Here is a 16979-nt window from a genome sequence, read left to right as displayed (position 1 = left end):
CAGAGCTTAGAACAATGCTGAGCGCTTGCTAATGTGTCCAGCACTTTCCTAAATGCTAGGATAGATAAAAGTTTATCATTTTGGAAACAGTCTCTGTTCCACACAAGGTTCACAGTCTAGATAGGAGGATGCTTGACACAAAGTACTTGACACATAGTAACCACTTAATAAATACCATAATAAAAACAATAAATAAATACTAAAGTCTTGCTACCTGAGAACTGGAATGTGCTGGAAGAAGAGTCCAGCAGCTCATTTCCAACTGGGAAAGACCCACTGAAGAAACCTTGGAGGGGAGAGTTCTCCTACCAAATGCTCTGGGGACCCTCAGGGTGAAATTTGGGCCTGATCTGGGATGTGATTCTGTGAACAATTGGATTTATCCTCAACAACTGTCTATGACTGGCACACAGGATCATTCATTCAATCATATTTATTGAGTGCTTACTGTGTGCACAGCACTGTACTAAGCACTTGGGAAGTACAAGTTGGCAACATATAGAGACGGTCCCTACCCAACGGCGGGCTCACAGTCTCATCTTGGTGGGGTGCTGCTCCAGCAAACCCAATCCTATTTTCACAAACCTCATCACTTTCACGACACCCCTTCTCCTCCCTTTCCATCACTACCAAGCCCAGAGTCACTCACTGGGGATCTGGGGCAGTGGACAGGGGAGTATGAAGAGAGATACATGTTACCACTCCTACCTTCCCACCCCTGCCGTTGGCAGCAAGAGCAAGCAGAAAAAAGGAAGACTGGACCATGGGCATTAAAGATCTTGTCTGCTGGTCCACTGCAAGGACACCTCCTTTATTACTCGGCACACAAGCTGAACTGTCCTAAAGCAGGACCTGAGCAAATTGGAAACTCCTAGAGGGAACTCTCCATGCATGTCTGTTGGTCCTATCCTGAGGAGTGACCAGCAGAGAGTCTGCCCCTAAAAGACCCTAAATAAAGCCTTTTCCAAAGGGAGACAGGAGGAGCAGAACAGGATCCCGAAATACAGACTGACCTCCAAGCCCAGGTCTTAGCCGGTTGTCGTATCCATCCAGCAGCCGGTCCAAAATCCGGGTGAAGATGGTGATGTTGTCAGTACTGTCATCAGCAATATCTGGTCCGTGCTTTGGAGAGAGCCTAGTGGGGAACAGGGAGAAAGAACAGAGATGGGAGAAGAAATCACCCAGGTCATCTCACGTCTATGCTTTTCTTCCCTCAATAAATTCAGTTAGGTCTTTACCCCAGAGTTTTTCATTCTCCCCATGTCCTGCTTCTGTAACCTTGAACATTAAATACTCTATGTTTGTCAGTACAATGACGTATTTGGGAGACAGCGGACAAAAGTGCTCGTACATAGTCAGTCAACCGTATTTACTGAGTGCTTACTGTGTCCAGAGCACTGTACTAAGCACTTTGGAGAGTACAATATAAAAGTGTAACAGACACATTCCCTGTCTACAACAAGCATACAGTCTAGAGGGGGATACAGACATTAATAGAAATAAATAAAATTACAGATATGTGCATAAATGGCTTGGGGCTGGTCAGAGAGGGGGGATGAATAAGCAAAAACTCCTCACTCTCGGAAAAAATTGACTTAGTGGACTCTTTTCCCCTCATTGAAGTGATTCCTGAGAAATCCCACCGTGTATGGTCCCACAAGATCATATCAGAGGTCATCCCTGTGAAACTCAGGCTTTTCTGCTTGCCCACCTCATCCCTCCATCTTTTCTCCCACTTCCAAGAGTCAAAGGGCTCAATTGGCTTGGCTTGTCCAGTAAGGGGAGACTGAAAAAAAGAAGGATTTTTCTCTAGCCTCCCCCAGCCATCTTTCAAAAATCAATTGATTATGGGTGGCTGAATGATGCAGTCTCAGAACACAAGAATTTATTCAGAAAGTACTGACAGAATTGTAAGTGTAGTGGCTCCTATTCACATTAATCTAACCAGTCACTCGTCAATGATGGAGCAGCCCAATGTAGTGGGGAAGGTAGGTGGGAAGGAAGAGGAAGGAGGGTAATCAAGCATTCTCTTGGACTGTACCAAATGCAGGATGCAACTGTCAAAGTAATAGCTAAGGCCAGATACAAAGGATGGATGTGGGGATGAACAAGTGAGGCAACTTGTAGTCTAATGGATAGAGCACTGACTTGGGAGTCAGAAGGAGCTGGGTGCTAATTCAAGCTCCTCCACTTACCTTGGGCAAGTCACTTAACTTCTCTGTGCCTCAGATACCTCATCTGTAAAATGGGGATTGACTGTAAGCCCCATGTGGGTCCGGGACTGTGTTCAACCTGATTACCTTGTATCTACCCCAGCGCTTAGAACAGTGCTTGACACATAACTTAACAAATACTATCATTAATATTACTATTATTGATATTAAGGAGCCCACCAGGATTAGAACCATCAACTGTGTCTTAAATACCCCTCATCATCCTTAGCCCCTTTGCCAATCTGGGGAGGAGCTGTTTTCAGAAAGTATCAATTCCCTGGGTTCATCTGAACGCCCTAATCTAGGCTGGTAGTTTTCCCTGTCATTCATTCATTCATTCATTCATTCATTCAATCATAATTACTGAGCGCTTACTGTGTGCAGCCCACTGTTGGGTAGGGACCATCTCTATATGTTGCCAACTTGTACTTCCCAAGCGCTTAGTACAGTGCTCTGCACACAGTAAGCACTCAATAAATACGATTGAATGAATGAATGCAAAGCACTGTACTAAGCACTTGGAAAGTACAATTCAGCAATAAAGAGAGACAATCCCTGCCCACAATGGGTTTACAGTGTGGACAAGCAGCGTGGCTCAGTGGAAAGAGCACGGGCTTGGGAGTCAGAGGTCATGGGTTCAAATCCCAGCTCCGCCGCTTGTCAGCTGTGTGACTTTGGGCAAGTCATTTCACTTCTCTGTGCCTTTGTTCCCTCATCTGTAAAATGGGGATGATGACTGTGAGCCCCACATGGGACAACCTGATCACCTTGCATCCTCCCCAGTGCTTAGAACAGTGCTTTGAACATAGTAAGCGCTTAACAAATGCCATCATTGTTATTGTTGTTAGAAGAGGGGAGACAGATATCAAAGAAGAGGTATATAAATAAATAAATAGAATTATAGATATATACACATCAAAATGAGCAGGCATCAATATCAATAAATAGAATTATACTTATGTACATATATACACAAGTTCTGTGGGGCAGGGAGAGGTGGGTAGAGGAAAGGGAGCAAGTCGGGGCAACACAGAGGGGAGGAGGAGCTGAGAAAAAGGGGGGCTGTCATGTCCTGTCACACCCACGCCTTGCACAGTGCCTCCTGGGGAAAAATCCCAAATTTATTCTTGTATACTCTTTGATGGAGGTGACGGCAAGGTGGAACCGAGGGCTAGACGAACCCTACTTCTGGAGTGCAAGGCTGTGATGTTGTGATCTTGTGATATCACCCCGGGACCCACAGCTGGCTCTAGCTGACACAAATTGCAACCAAAATACACTTGCCGAGTGAGGAGGGAGGACCAGCATCATCTGAGAGATGCTGGGGTATTGCAAAGGGAAGTTTAAATCAGAAAAGACATATTAGGATACATTTGAGAAACAGCGTGGCTCAGTGGAAAGAGCACGGGCTTTGGAGTCAGAGGTCATGGGTTCGAGTCCCGGCTCTGCCATATGTCTGCTGTGTGACCTTGGGCAAGTCACTTAACTTCTCAGAGCCTCAGTTACCTCATCTGTAAAATGGGGATGATGACTGTAAGCCCCATGTGGGACAACTTGATCACCTTGTATCCCCCCAGCGCTTAGAACAGTGCTTTGCACATAGTAAGCGCTTAACAAATGCCATCATTATTATTATTATTATTATTTGAGCCCACTAGATGTTGTACAAAGAAAGGAGTGGATTTTCTGATTGGCACGTTAGAATTTGAAGAGAGGCTGAGGGGGCATTTTCTCCAACTCTATTGGAAAATTCCATGTGGAGGAAGAAACGGGGGAAAGGAAGAGAGATTTCCTTCTGAAACACCAGATATATTTCTAGTACAATGATCTTACCCTCCAATCTCTTGTTTGACAAAGTCCCCCGGTTCCTGCCGTCTTGGGGCCCCCTGTCCAGTGGCCGTCGGGAAAGCAGAAATCACGAGGAGAATCCCCAGGTTGGCAAACCAGATGGGAGGAACTCCTGGGAATCTCTGTGCCATGTTCTCAGGGCCGAAACGTGGAGAGACCTGAGGAAGCAAGGAATCAGAGGTTCGTTACGATGGGAGAGGAAAAATGACAGGCAGGAGGAAGAGAAGGGGGACTCTGACCTTACATTTTCTGATTGAAGAAATCCTCTTAGTGTCAAATCCCCATTACAAAATGATCCTTGACAGCCTCTCTCCTCATGATCTGCAGCCAAAGAGAAGGCCTGCCATAAGGCATTCTGATTTAGATCTCCTGATCACACACTGCCACCTCACCTGCTCCCACAGGATGGATATGTGGCACACAATAGAAACGGCCTATCATTGTGAGTGATTTGGAATGGAGGGAGTCTACCCTTCCCACTGCCATCACCACACCACCACCACCATCCCCAGAGACTCTGCCCACTCACGCTTGGAGATCCTTCTGAGGAAACCCTGCCTGACACCAGATGGAGAAAGCAGCTGAGTAGAACCTTCCAACAGCTCAGGTTAGATGGGCCTGTGGGGGGGATGATTTAGAGACTCCCCGGGTTTCAGGGCATCATGTTTCCAGTGGCAGCCTGGCTCAGGCTAGAGAGATTTGCGGGACGGGGTGGCATTGGCGTGGGATTGACCACACCTCCGCTCTGGAACTGCAATAGATATCACTCTGTAGAGTCATCTTGGGTCAAGGAGGTAGCATTCTCCTTCTCCCTTACCTCCAGCTCTGGCCTTTAGCAAAACAAAACTTGCTAGCACAGTTGAAATCCTCAACCTAACCCCAGAGAGCTATTGAGAAGCAGAGAGCCCCCTTATTCCAAGGCCACTCCCTTAATTCGTGCCCCAAACCCACCTTCTCCAGAAGATTAGCTTGTGCTCTCCACCCACCTTCTCTTGGAGATTAGCCAGTGTCCTGGGACACTAAAAGTAGCCACATGGAAAGTTTCACTTCCCTATTGCTTGTTAATCCACAGACCCGAGATTCAGTCTGACCTGGGTAGGCAGACATGCACTGTCTGTCTGAGCTCTGTGGCCTGTTTTTGCTTTTCTCTTCCTGTTCTCCCAGTCTAATCCCAGTGAGCGGCAGCCATACAGCTCCTGCCTGTTTCTTCGTAAAGCTAGACGTGAAGCTCGGCAAAAGATTGTGCATTGACGGTTGCATTAAACAGCTTGCCAAGCTGTCTTATTAACCACCTCCATCCATGGCAGGCTAGAGACAGATTGATGGCTTGCAGGCTCTTACTGAGAGACTGGCACCTCCTCTATTTGGGTCCATATATCAGGACTGTAGCTTGCTTCTCTCTAGTTACTTGTGTCCTGCACAAGTAACAGAAATTGCTAAATCCTACTGCCCAAAATACTGATGGATTCAAAGAGCTCTCAGATTGAGCCCGTTGTTGGGTAGGGACTGTCTCTATATGTTGCCGATTTGTACTTCCCAAGCTCTTAGTACAGCGCTCTGCATATGGTAAGCACTCAATAAATACGGTTGAATGAATGAATGAATGATATTTGTTACATGCTTACTATGTGCCAGTAACTGTACTAAGCACTGGGGTGGATACAAGCAATTCTGGTTGGGCACAGTCCCTGTCCCATGTGGGGCTCATAGGCTCAATCCCCATTTTACAGATGATGTAACTGAGGCCCAGAGAAGTGAAGTGACTTGCTCAAGGTCATATAGCAAACAAGTGACAGAGCTGGGATTAGTACCCATGAGCTTCTGATTCTCAGGCCCAGGCTCTATCCACTACACCATGTTGCTTCTCAGTGTACCACAGTGATGGGATGGGGGAGCACGAAAGTCTGAAAGGGCTTTCATGTCTGTCGTATTAATATCTGTCTCCCTTGCAGACTATATGGGTGCGAACGTGTCTATTGACTCTGTTGTATTGTGCTTTGCACACAGTAAGCACTTGATAAATATCAATGATTGACTGATGGATTTGCTGAGCTTTATTTGTGATATTTAAGTGCTTATAATAATAATAATGGTATTTGTTAAGTGCTTACTATGTGCCAAGCACTGTTCTAAGTGCTGGGGGGGGGATACAGGGTAATCAGGTTGTCCTCTGTGGAGCTCACAGTCTTAATCCCTGTTTTACAGGTAAGGGAACTGAGGCACAGAGAAGTTAAGTGACTTGCTCAAAGTCACACAGCGGACAAGTGGCAGAGGCAGGATTAGAACCCCTCACCTCTGACTCCCAATGTATGAAACACTGGGGTAGATACAAGATAATCAGTTCAGATGCAGTCCCTCTCCCATGGGGGTACACAGTCTAGGTGCGAGGGAGAATAGGTACTTAATACCCATGTTATATATCAAAAAACAGAGTAGTTAAATGACTTGCTCAAGGTCCCACAACAGATAAATGGCGAAGCCAGGATTAGCACTCAGGTCCTCTGACTCCTAGGCTTGTGTGCTTTCCACTGGACCATATTTTTTGGATCTGGTGCAGCTGAGCTTGGAAGCCAGCCACTAGTACTTCTTCTCCCTTGCTCCTCATCTTTTGCCCCAGAAACCAAAACTATCAGGTTAGCCATCACACTAATGTTTTATGGGTAATCCTACCTTGCTGGGCCCCATAGCTAGATAAACTGCTTTTCCCACATTTGTTCAAAGAGAAGTACAAAGTTGAAGTCCCAATTGTTTCAACTGATAGTAATGATGATGTTTTTTAAGTGCTCCCAATGTGCCAAGCACTGGGGAAGATACAAGATCATTGGCATAGGCACGGTTCCTTTCCCTCATGGTGCTCACAATCTAAGAGGGAGGGAGAACAGACGTTTAGTCCCCATTTTGCATATGAGGAAACTAAAGTCTCAGAGAGGTAAGTGATTCCTCAACGTCATAAAACAGGCACGTGGTGGAGCTGGGAATAGAATGCAGCTCTACTGAATCCCAGGCTCACCCTCTTTCCACTAAGCCGTACTACCTTCCTCTTTTCTTGAAAGTTAGAGCTGATTTCTGTCTGGATAATATAGCCACCCAAAACATTACGTGTTAGTCCCTGAGTCCAAAACATCCCCAACCACTATTTAGTTGGGCCTTAATAATTACATGATGGGATTTAAACCCTTAGATGATAAACTTCGATAGGGCAGAGATTGTATCTACCAAACTGATTTGTATGTTCCCAAGTGGTTAGTACAGTGTTCTGCACAAACTAAGGACTCAAAAAACAGCACTGACTGATTGACTGATTTACATTAGTGCTCACTGCTGCTTCTCGTTGTGATGGTATTGGATCGTACATGGTATTGGATCGTCTGCTGCCTTTTCCCTTTAATGGGACTCATAACAGTAATGAGCCATGGACAGCCTTGCCAAGAAACATGCAAATGAATGTAAATACAACTGTTCTCATTTGCTCACAGTGTCACACTGGCCATTTGGCCCCCAGGTTGGTTTTCTTTTAGATGTGATTGGCAGGATGGAGGGAGAAGGGTCAGTGGTTGGGAACCAGAGAAAAGAAAGACCCACACCTAAATTTTGTTGCAGCCTGATGTCCACGGGTGGGGGGTGGTGGAGGAGAGGGCCCAAGTCCATCCCCAACAGTCCTAGGGTTCAAAGCCAAACCCTGACCCCAAGGAACCAATCAATTCACCAAGCCATGGTATTCATTTAGCTCTTACTGTGTCCAGAGCACTATACTAAGCACTTGAGAGAGTACAATCCTACAATGTTGGAAGTCATGATCCCTACCTACAAGGATTGCATAAAGGTTGTTTATAAGTGCTGAGGGGCTGGGGGGGAGTGAATATCAAGTGCTTAAGGGATAGAGATTCAAGCACATAGGTAACACAAAAGAAACAGTGAATAGGAGAAATGAGGGTTTAGTCAGGGAAGGTCTCTGGGAGGAGATGTGTTTAAGTAGGGTTTTCAAGGTGGGGAGATTGGTGGCATATCAGATATGAAAGGGCAGGGGGTTCCAGGTCAGAGGAAGGACAGGGGAAAGGTGTCCGAGGTGAGATGGATGAGATTGAGATAATCAAGGAGATTGTGGTGGTTGTGAGTCTCTCTAGGGCTCAGAGAGATGCAGAATCCTCTGCTCATTCAGACTGAACAGAATCCCTGAGCCCATGAACAGTGGGTTGAAACCCTGGGGTAATGGGAGGGAGGCAGTGAAGCAACAGGTCTCCCTGGTCTGGGTCTCCTAAGAATTCTTTTCAGTTAGTTCCAATCCAAACTCAAAGGGGTTTGAGGGAAAGCAGTCTGGCTCCACAGCTGCAAGCTGCAAGGAAGCCTTTGCTCATTGTTTCCAGCTACTTGAGGTCCAACCAAGGGCTCAGCATTGGGGGGAGATGCATGGGATAGGACGTTGTGGATGATGGATATTGGCAAAGCATCAGAAGTCCCGCTCAATAGGAAAAGCAAAGCTGATCATATGTTGGGATAGGACTTGTTGGCAGGGGGAACAGAAGCCCCACTGGCAGATTTGGTGACTTTAGTAATACAGCCCTCAGGGACTATGTCTACCCCAAGGCAAAAGGAATTGGATTTACCACTGGGTAGAGTTTAGTGCCAGAAAATGATCAGGGAAGAAGCCAAGCAGGAGGGATCTGTTTGGGAATATTGGAAAATTTGTGTAGGGATTGGAACTACATGAATCTGGAGATGGTCAAAAAGCATACATGTGGACAGCCCATGGCATGGCTTAATGGAAAGAGCTCAGCACTGGGAATCAGAAGAACTGGGTCTTAATCCCAGATCTGCCACTTGTCTGTTCTAGGACCTTGGGAAAATCATTTAACTTCTCAGTTGCTCAGTTTTCTCATTTGTAAAATGGGGATAAGGTACTTGTTCTTCCCCTTAAACTTTGAGCCCCATGTAGGACAGGGAGCATGTCTGATTTGCTTATATTGTATCTACCTCAGTGTGTAACACATAATAAATGCTTAGCAAATACCACAATTATTATTATTATTATTATTATTATTATCATCATCATCATCAAAGAAATGAGTGATACGCCTTCCTGATGAGACCTACACTTGCTCTTTCTTGGTTAGGTGTTGGAGATGAGGATAGAAGATGGTTATAGATTGGCTGCAGGTGAAACTGTCCATCTGTAGAGACCTGACAATGCTTTTATGTTCAAACCATTAACCCATTACACTCACCCAGCAAGGCAATTGGTCAGTTAACAGCAAACTTTGCCCATATATCAGAAGTTTCTGACCAATCACTATCTGACCTGGTTCTCCCCCTGAAGATCAATAAAAAGGCTGGAGAAAGAGATGATAATAATAATAATAATAGTGGCATTTATTAAGCGCTTACTATGTGCAAAGCACTGTTCTAAGTGCTGGGGCGGTTACAAGGTGATCAGGTGGTCCCATGTGGGGCTCACAGTCTTAAGCCACATTTTACCGATGAGGGAACTGAGGCCCAGAGAAGTAAAGTGACTTGCCCAAAGTCACACAACTGACAAGTGGCAGAGGTGGGATTTGAACCCATGACCTCTGACCCCAAAGCCCCTGCTCTTTCCATTGTGCCACACTATACAATGCAACTTCAGAGAGAAGTGGAAGAGGAGCAGGAATTGTCTCCCCTGCCACCCCAGCATGGCATAGATCTCTCCCTATTACTAACAATGCTATATTTCTTCTGCATGTTCTCTAAGTAGGTTCTTTCTAAGCATTGCTTCTTCTTCATCTGCTGCTGCTGAGTCTGCTGGCAGTGATGATTTACTGGTTTTTAATGATGATATTTTATTGCACAAGTGAAAATACTGGGCGATGATTTCAACATGGATAGGGACTAAAGACGGTGACAGCACTGTCCACGGTCCCTGGCCTTGAATCCTATAACCTCTAGGATGAAAACACAAGAAGAAATCCCTGACTAGCATTTCCTCGGTCTAAGGCAAAGGCTAGCTTTAATATAGTCCGTGAGTTATGAGCTAAAGCTCATGCTTGGAGAGGATAGGGAGAGAGAATCTTTTCAGCAAAATGTTCTTCATGAAAACACACCTTAGGCAGAGCTAATCAACCAGTCAATGATATTTATTGAGCAGTTAGTATGTGCAGAGCACTGTACTAAGAGCTTGGGAGAGGCCATTACGACAGAGGTGGTAAACTGTAAGCTTGTTGTGGGCAGGGAATGCGTCTGTTTATTGTTATATTGTACTCTTCCAAGCACTTAGTACAGTGCTCTGCACAAGTTAAACATTAATAAATACGACTGAATGAATGAATAGTCATATTCCCCGCACACAGCTAATGCTGTCAGGATCTCTGGGAAGCCACTGTGACCCAAACTATCCAAGAAGCAACTCACTGTCCCTCTCTGACATTCACTAAAGGAGATCAAAAAATATTACAACATTAACGAGTATTAAAGATGGGTTATTTTAGTCCAGTGATTTTAAAGACTGAGAAGAATATCTACAGCTGACTAATTCCAGTTCACATTTGCTCCACCACTTTCAGAATCATGTTCTCATGGCCTAGGGCATATTCTTTCTTCGCAAAGGAAATTCCCTTGGAATAGCAAGTTAAGGAAATCTGGTCCTAAGGGAGTTCGAATGCGGTGACATATAAACTCACAAGCATATCTGCTCAACAAAATGCAACTCAAACTTCCAAAGTTGGATCAGCACATGCCTGCACTAAAATACTCATACCTGCCATTTCACAGAAAATCTTTTAGCACACACCAAGCTAGCAGCCATCACACTTGCAAATTTATCATCACACCTTCTTCACAATCCACCCAAAAGTGCTTTGGACTCACAGCAACTTCAAACCCTACATCTTTCAAAGATGCAGGTACCAATTCTGTACCTACCCCATTGCTTAGTACAGTGCTTCATACATAACAATTGCTTAACAATCAATCAATCAATCAATCAATCAATCGTATTTATTGAAACAAATACTTCAATTATTATTATTAACTTCAAACAACACACGAGAAGAGGATGGAAGGCATGGGAAAGATCAAAAACAGAAGAATACTTTTATCCCTACCCAAGGAAGTGACAGAGGAATCCACAACACAATTTACACAAACACTCATTTACAGAAAGGCATGCTGACTCAGACATCAATTACACTCACTAATTCACAAAGATTGCCACTGATTGACCTCCCTGATTTATGACCACAACCACTGTGGATTGTCCTGTTTATTTACAACTACTCAGATTATAGGGGAACACAGTTTCCCAAACCCCTCAACTGCAGACCCCAATTCAGAAGCTCAGCATCTGCAGACAGTAATTCACAACCACAGCAACTGCGGCAACCTGCCTCACAACCATAAAGTCACTCTGAGCAATGGAAACAGAGTGCTGCAGACTCATCTATTAAGCACTGTACTACATCTCTAGTACATACACATCTTTCCACCCAAACACGGGCTGCGTAAGCACCCGGGAAAAGCTCAGGAAGTAAGGATATATGCCAAATTAGATGATCTAGACTAGCATATCCTAAAACGATGCAATGCATTCCTATACATCAAATACAACCACATATGTTCAAGTAACCAGGAATATACACGCAGGCTGTACAACACATTGTATAGATAGCCACACTAAACTGATGTGTAAATGGGTATTGATTCGGCATTCATTATTAGGAACGGAGAGTAAGAGAAAATAGCTCAAGTCATAGAGGAGGGAAGCATTCTCATAGCACGGTATTTACTACAAGCTATCTGTCTGAGTGTGTAATTACACTAGGATTCAGCCTGTACCTTGTGCTACTTTTTGTAAACATTTGGCAGGCTTATACCCAGAGAGAGACCAGGGCAGGGGGGTTTCTCTTCAGAGGTGATCCAGCAGAAGACTGAAGATGATGAATTGAAAGAGAGCAGGGGGCTGTAACCACTCAAGGGAAAGAATGATTTTAAAGGGGAAGCCTAAAAAAACTCCTCACCCTCGGCTTCAAGGCTCTCCATCACCTCGCCCCCTCCTACCTCACCTCCCTTCTCTCCTTCTCCAGCCCAGCCCGCACCCTCCGCTCCTCCGCCACTAATCTCCTCACCGTACCTCGTTCTCGCCTGTCCCGCCATCGACCCCCGGCCCACGTCATCCCCCGGGCCTGGAATGCCCTCCCTCTGCCCATCCACCAAGCTACCTCTCTTCCTCCCTTCAAGGCCCTATTGAGAGCTCACCTCCTCCAGGAGGCCTTCCCAGACTGAGCCCCTTCCTTCCTCTCCCCCTCGTCCCCCTCTCCATCCCCCCTTCTTACCTCCTTCCCTTCCCCACAGCACCTGTATATATGTATATATGTTTGTACATATTTATTACTCTATTTATTTATTTATTTATTTTACTTGTACATATCTATTCTATTTATTTTATTTTGTTAGTATGTTTGGTTTTGTTCTCTGTCTTCCCCTTTTAGACTGTGAGCCCACTGTTGGGTAGGGACTGTCTCTATATGTTGCCAATTTGTACTTCCCAAGCACTTAGTACAGTGCTCTGCACATAGTAAGCGCTCAATAAATACGATTGATGATGATGATGATAAAAGTAGTCAGCAGGAAAAAAATGGCTGGGTAAGAGAGTGGGACAGAAAAGTAAGAGGGAGCAGGTCGAGACAGCTGCAACAGCAGGGACTGAGAGCATTCTAGAGAGAGATGAAGAGGAAGGGGATGAAGAAAGATGAAGAATAATGTCTTCTGACTGAACAAAATATATATGAGGGAACCTAAGATAGTATGAGAGAAGCAGCGTGGCTCAGTGGAAAAGAGCACAGGCTTTGGAGTCAGAGGTCATAGGTTCAAATCCCGGCTCCGCCAACTGTCAGCTGTGTGACTTTGGGCAAGTCACTTAACTTCTCTGGGCCTCAGTTACCTCATCTGTAAAATGGGGATTAAGACTGTGAGCCCCCTGAGGGACAACCTGATCACCCTGCAACCTCCCCTGCACTTTGAACAGTGCTTTGCACATAGTAAGCACTTAATGCCATCATCATCATTATCATTATTATTATTATTATTAGTGTGTGAGGCAGGCAGAGAACCTGTAAAAAATGAATTTGTCAGAGGAGAAACAGGATGCATAAAGGCAAATTTGCAAAGTCAGACCATGATCAGCCAAAACATAGCTGCTCTCACCCATACACTCAACTGTTGCCCCTTGGCTTGGTTCTTCAACTCTGCCTTTGAAATTAAGAGACCACTCATTAGGAGATAAAAATAATACATTGGCAAGGAAGACCCCAGGACCCTGGGGACACACCTAGAAGCAGGGGGCTTTCAGGAGGACCAGTTCAGCTGGGGAGATTTCTCCTGGCTTCATGGAACAGGAGGGTCAGAAACAGTGGAGAAACAGCTGGGTCAGGGAGACTTGGGGGACACAGTCAAGGGCTACAGGGTGGATAGTGTCTACAGGAAAGTCGGCATTGCTTTAAGCCCCACAGTGTCCCAAAGTTAGAGACTGTCACTTCTGGGGGGAAGAGATGTTTAAGAAAAGCCTTCAATAAAAAGAGAAGAGGACATCAAAATAACACAGCATATTCGTTGTACTAGAGGACCACTTCTCCAATGGCTTGTATCATTCCACTATTATAATTATCTGCAGGAAGCTAGCTGACCTGTGACACTTTGGCTGATTATAGCTTAGCTTCTCCCAGCTCCATTCAGGTTCTCCTTTGAACATCTCTAATGATTGTTCTTTCTTTTAGAACAGACCTGCCACCAGGTGGAATTAGATCACTCCAGTTTTCCTAATGTAACATTTCTTTAAAGGACTTCCATCTTCAAAATGTTTTTGTTTTTATTTTTAACTTCCAGTGGAATGCTGTCTTTCAGTGTCCCCATTTCCCAGGTGGTTGAAACTGCAGTGACGATAGGTTAACTGGCTGCCCCTCAAGACACCAAAAGTTGAGTGGCAGAGATTGGGTAAAGTAGAAAAGTGCATGGTTCTCTGATTGGGGTGACACCCTACCCTCCCTATGCTCAGTCGTAGATAACTTGAGGACCATTCCCCCAAGTACCTCCACGTTCCTCCAGCCTGTTACCCCTCCAAGCGGACCATTCTGCATTCCTGCCAAACCTCCCTCCCTTTGATTCCTGCCCTTAGCAGGGCAAAAACTCTCTTATCTGGTCTAGTATTTCACAGTTGTGCCTAAAGTGGTGCAATCCTAGTAGCCCAAAAGATTGAAAATTCCAATTCTGGTTCCATATTGGTCATGGATTCAAATCCTGGCTCTGCCTATTGTCAGCTGTGTGACTTTGGGCAAGTCACTTAACTTCTCCATGCCTCAGTTACCTCATCTGTAAAATGGGGATGAAGACTGTGAGCCCCCCGTGGGACAAACTGATCAACTTCTGCAGCGCTTAGAACAGTGCTTTGCACATAGTAAGTGCTTACAAATACGTATATATGTTTGTATGTATTTATTACTCTATTTATTTATTTATTTTATTTGTACATATTTATTCTATTCATTTTATTTTGTTAATATGTTTTGCTTTGTTCTCTGTCTCCCCCTTCTAGACTGTGAGCCCACTGTGGGGTAGGGACCATCTCTATATGTTGCCAACTTGTACTTCCCAAGCACTTAGTACAGTGCTCTGCACACAGTAAGTGCTCAATAAATACGATTCAATGAATGAATGAATGAATGAATGAATAAATACCATCATTATTATTATCATTATTATTGGAATTCAAACTTGGGAGTTTTGATTTCCTTTCCAGAGCTGTGTTGAGCAGTGAGCTCCCCTCCTCTGGTTCATGTAAACAGAACCTCCCCTAGAAAGTCATTCTTTTCCTTTGCGAGTGATCTCAGGTGGGTTGGAAACAAAATGGTCACGGGCCAATTTCCACTGAACGGATCACTTCCCTTCTTGGACCACACCAATTTACTTCAAATGACAATCTTGCTAGCTCTAGATTTAGAATCCTCATCCCTTATTTCCCATAATAAGTGCCTATAACATTTTATGTTTCCCTGCCGTCCCATTCCCAGTCATTACCCTCTGTATAGGAACAATGGACAGTCAAACTGATGTCTTAGAGGTCCTGAAACACTCTCATGTGCAGTAAGGAGAAATGAAGCTCTCTCCTCCCCCATCTCACACACATGCATGTGAGATTCCCCATATCATCCAAAACTGCCTGTTATTGGGTAGGGATTGTCTCTATCTGTTGCTGAATTGTATTTTCTAAGCACTTAGTACAGTGCTCTGCACACGGTAAGCGCTCAATAAATACAATTGAATTAATTAATTAACTGTGCAGCCAAAGTCAGAGCAAGCAGGAATCAGGGGGCCTTGCAACTGCAACATTCCCCCTATTCAGTGGTGGTGCTTCAGGGAGCCCTTCTTGACAGCGTCTCATGTACCCTGCTGAACATCTCCTCTAAGTAAATTATGGTCTGATTGGAGGGAAGAATGCCAGAATACAAAGAGGACCTCCCAACCCCAGAAAGACTCATAGCTAGGCCTGCCTTATGTGCAGATGTGAACAGGGCTGACTCGGTGTTTTCATTTATTGAGAACTTTCTTTCTCAGAGTGCACAAGAAATCACACACATGAAGTCTTCCCTGAATATAGCTGTGAGCTCCCTGTGGGACAGGGATTGTATGTGGTCTGGCTCCTGTATATATGTATATATGTTTGTACATATTTATTACTCTATTTTACTTGTACATATTTATTCTATTTATTTTATTTTGCTAATATGTTTTGTTTTGTTGTCTGTCTCCCCCTTCTAGACTGTGAACCTGCTGTTGGGTAGGGACTGTCTCTATATGTTACCTTAGTACAGTGCTCTGCACACAGTAAGCGCTCAATAAATACGATTGAATGAATGAATGAATGAATGGCCTGATTTACTCTCATCCCGCCACTCTATTTTTCCTCTCTATTGCCTTACCCCTGAACTTGGTCCCACCCCCAAACATTTTAAGTACTCACCTCATCCCTATTCCCAGAGCACTTCAGTACATATCCTTATACTCTCCTGTTTCCCTTACCAGTAATTTATTTTAATGTCTGTCTCCCCAGCTAGTTTATAAGCTCCCTGAGGGTAGGGGTCATGACTACTTACTCTATTGTACTCTTCCAAGTTATTAGTCAAGTGCTTTGCATAATGTAGTGCTCAATATATACTGTTGACTGGTGGATGGATTTTGAATGATAAACTGCAGACCAATAACTTTTGTGAAGTCCTCCATGAAGCACAATGGGAAAAGCGGGAACTGCAAGGATGGTCCAAAGTATTCTTTGTGTTCAATCCTGGAAAATCCTTCAAGGTGCGATTGGCTGGGGATACCTCATCCAACGTACCTCTAGATTACATCCTTCCCAGGGAAAGGTAAATCAGATGGAAGGGCCCACGGGAGAGAGATTATGCTGCTTCAATACTCTGCAATATTTACTCTCATTTAGATAGCAGAGGGCACATGAATCTGTAAAGTAGGTGCTCAACTCCACTTTGCTGCGTATGCATAGCACTTGATGTTATGACTACTTAACCCTTCTTCCCCTTCTGCACTGGTTCACCTCGATCCTCTACTGGCAGAAATTTGTGCCCAATCTGGAGTCTCTGCTCGTGCTCTTGGAGCATGAAGGTGAGGATAGGCTATCGGTGAAATTCTGAACATGGGGTTGCAATGGCATAAACTGCTCTATGAATACACTGCAGGTGCATGGCTGGGTGGAGGGCGTTCCGTGCTATGGATTAAAAATTGGTGACAAGAACCATCAATGGAGATGCTCTCTCATTTTTTGGTAATAATGACATTTATCCTACTAGATGTTGATTGTGACTGTTCCCACAACCCCTTTTGTGCCACTGCAATTTAGATCTCTCATCTCAACTAACTTGAAGTTTTAAGGATACAGTTTTAATA

The 16979-nt window shown here is 44.6% G+C and overlaps 1 protein-coding gene across 3 annotated transcripts in view; it reads right to left on the bottom strand.

The window, feature by feature from the left end:
- Positions 1 to 16979, bottom strand: part of GABRA3 (gamma-aminobutyric acid type A receptor subunit alpha3) — a 186709-nt gene that overhangs the window by 133963 nt on the left and 35767 nt on the right. For 2 of the 3 annotated variants that reach the window (XM_038747852.1, XM_038747851.1), the window contains 2 exons: positions 4047 to 4219; positions 1014 to 1135 (listed from right to left, as the gene is read on the bottom strand). In XM_038747852.1, the coding sequence (XP_038603780.1) occupies positions 1014 to 1135; positions 4047 to 4192 (268 nt within the window). In that variant the 5' untranslated portion in view covers positions 4193 to 4219. Of the gene's footprint in view, positions 1 to 1013; positions 1136 to 4046; positions 4220 to 4305; positions 4383 to 16979 lie in introns of all 3 variants that reach the window. The other variant, XM_038747853.1, reaches the window with a different exon arrangement.

Source organism: Tachyglossus aculeatus, chromosome 6 (assembly GCF_015852505.1).
Source record: "Tachyglossus aculeatus isolate mTacAcu1 chromosome 6, mTacAcu1.pri, whole genome shotgun sequence".
Classification (NCBI taxonomy): Eukaryota; Metazoa; Chordata; class Mammalia; order Monotremata; family Tachyglossidae; genus Tachyglossus; species Tachyglossus aculeatus.
Note: the sequence above shows the minus strand (reverse complement) of the source record. Positions and strands in the feature narration are given on the sequence as shown.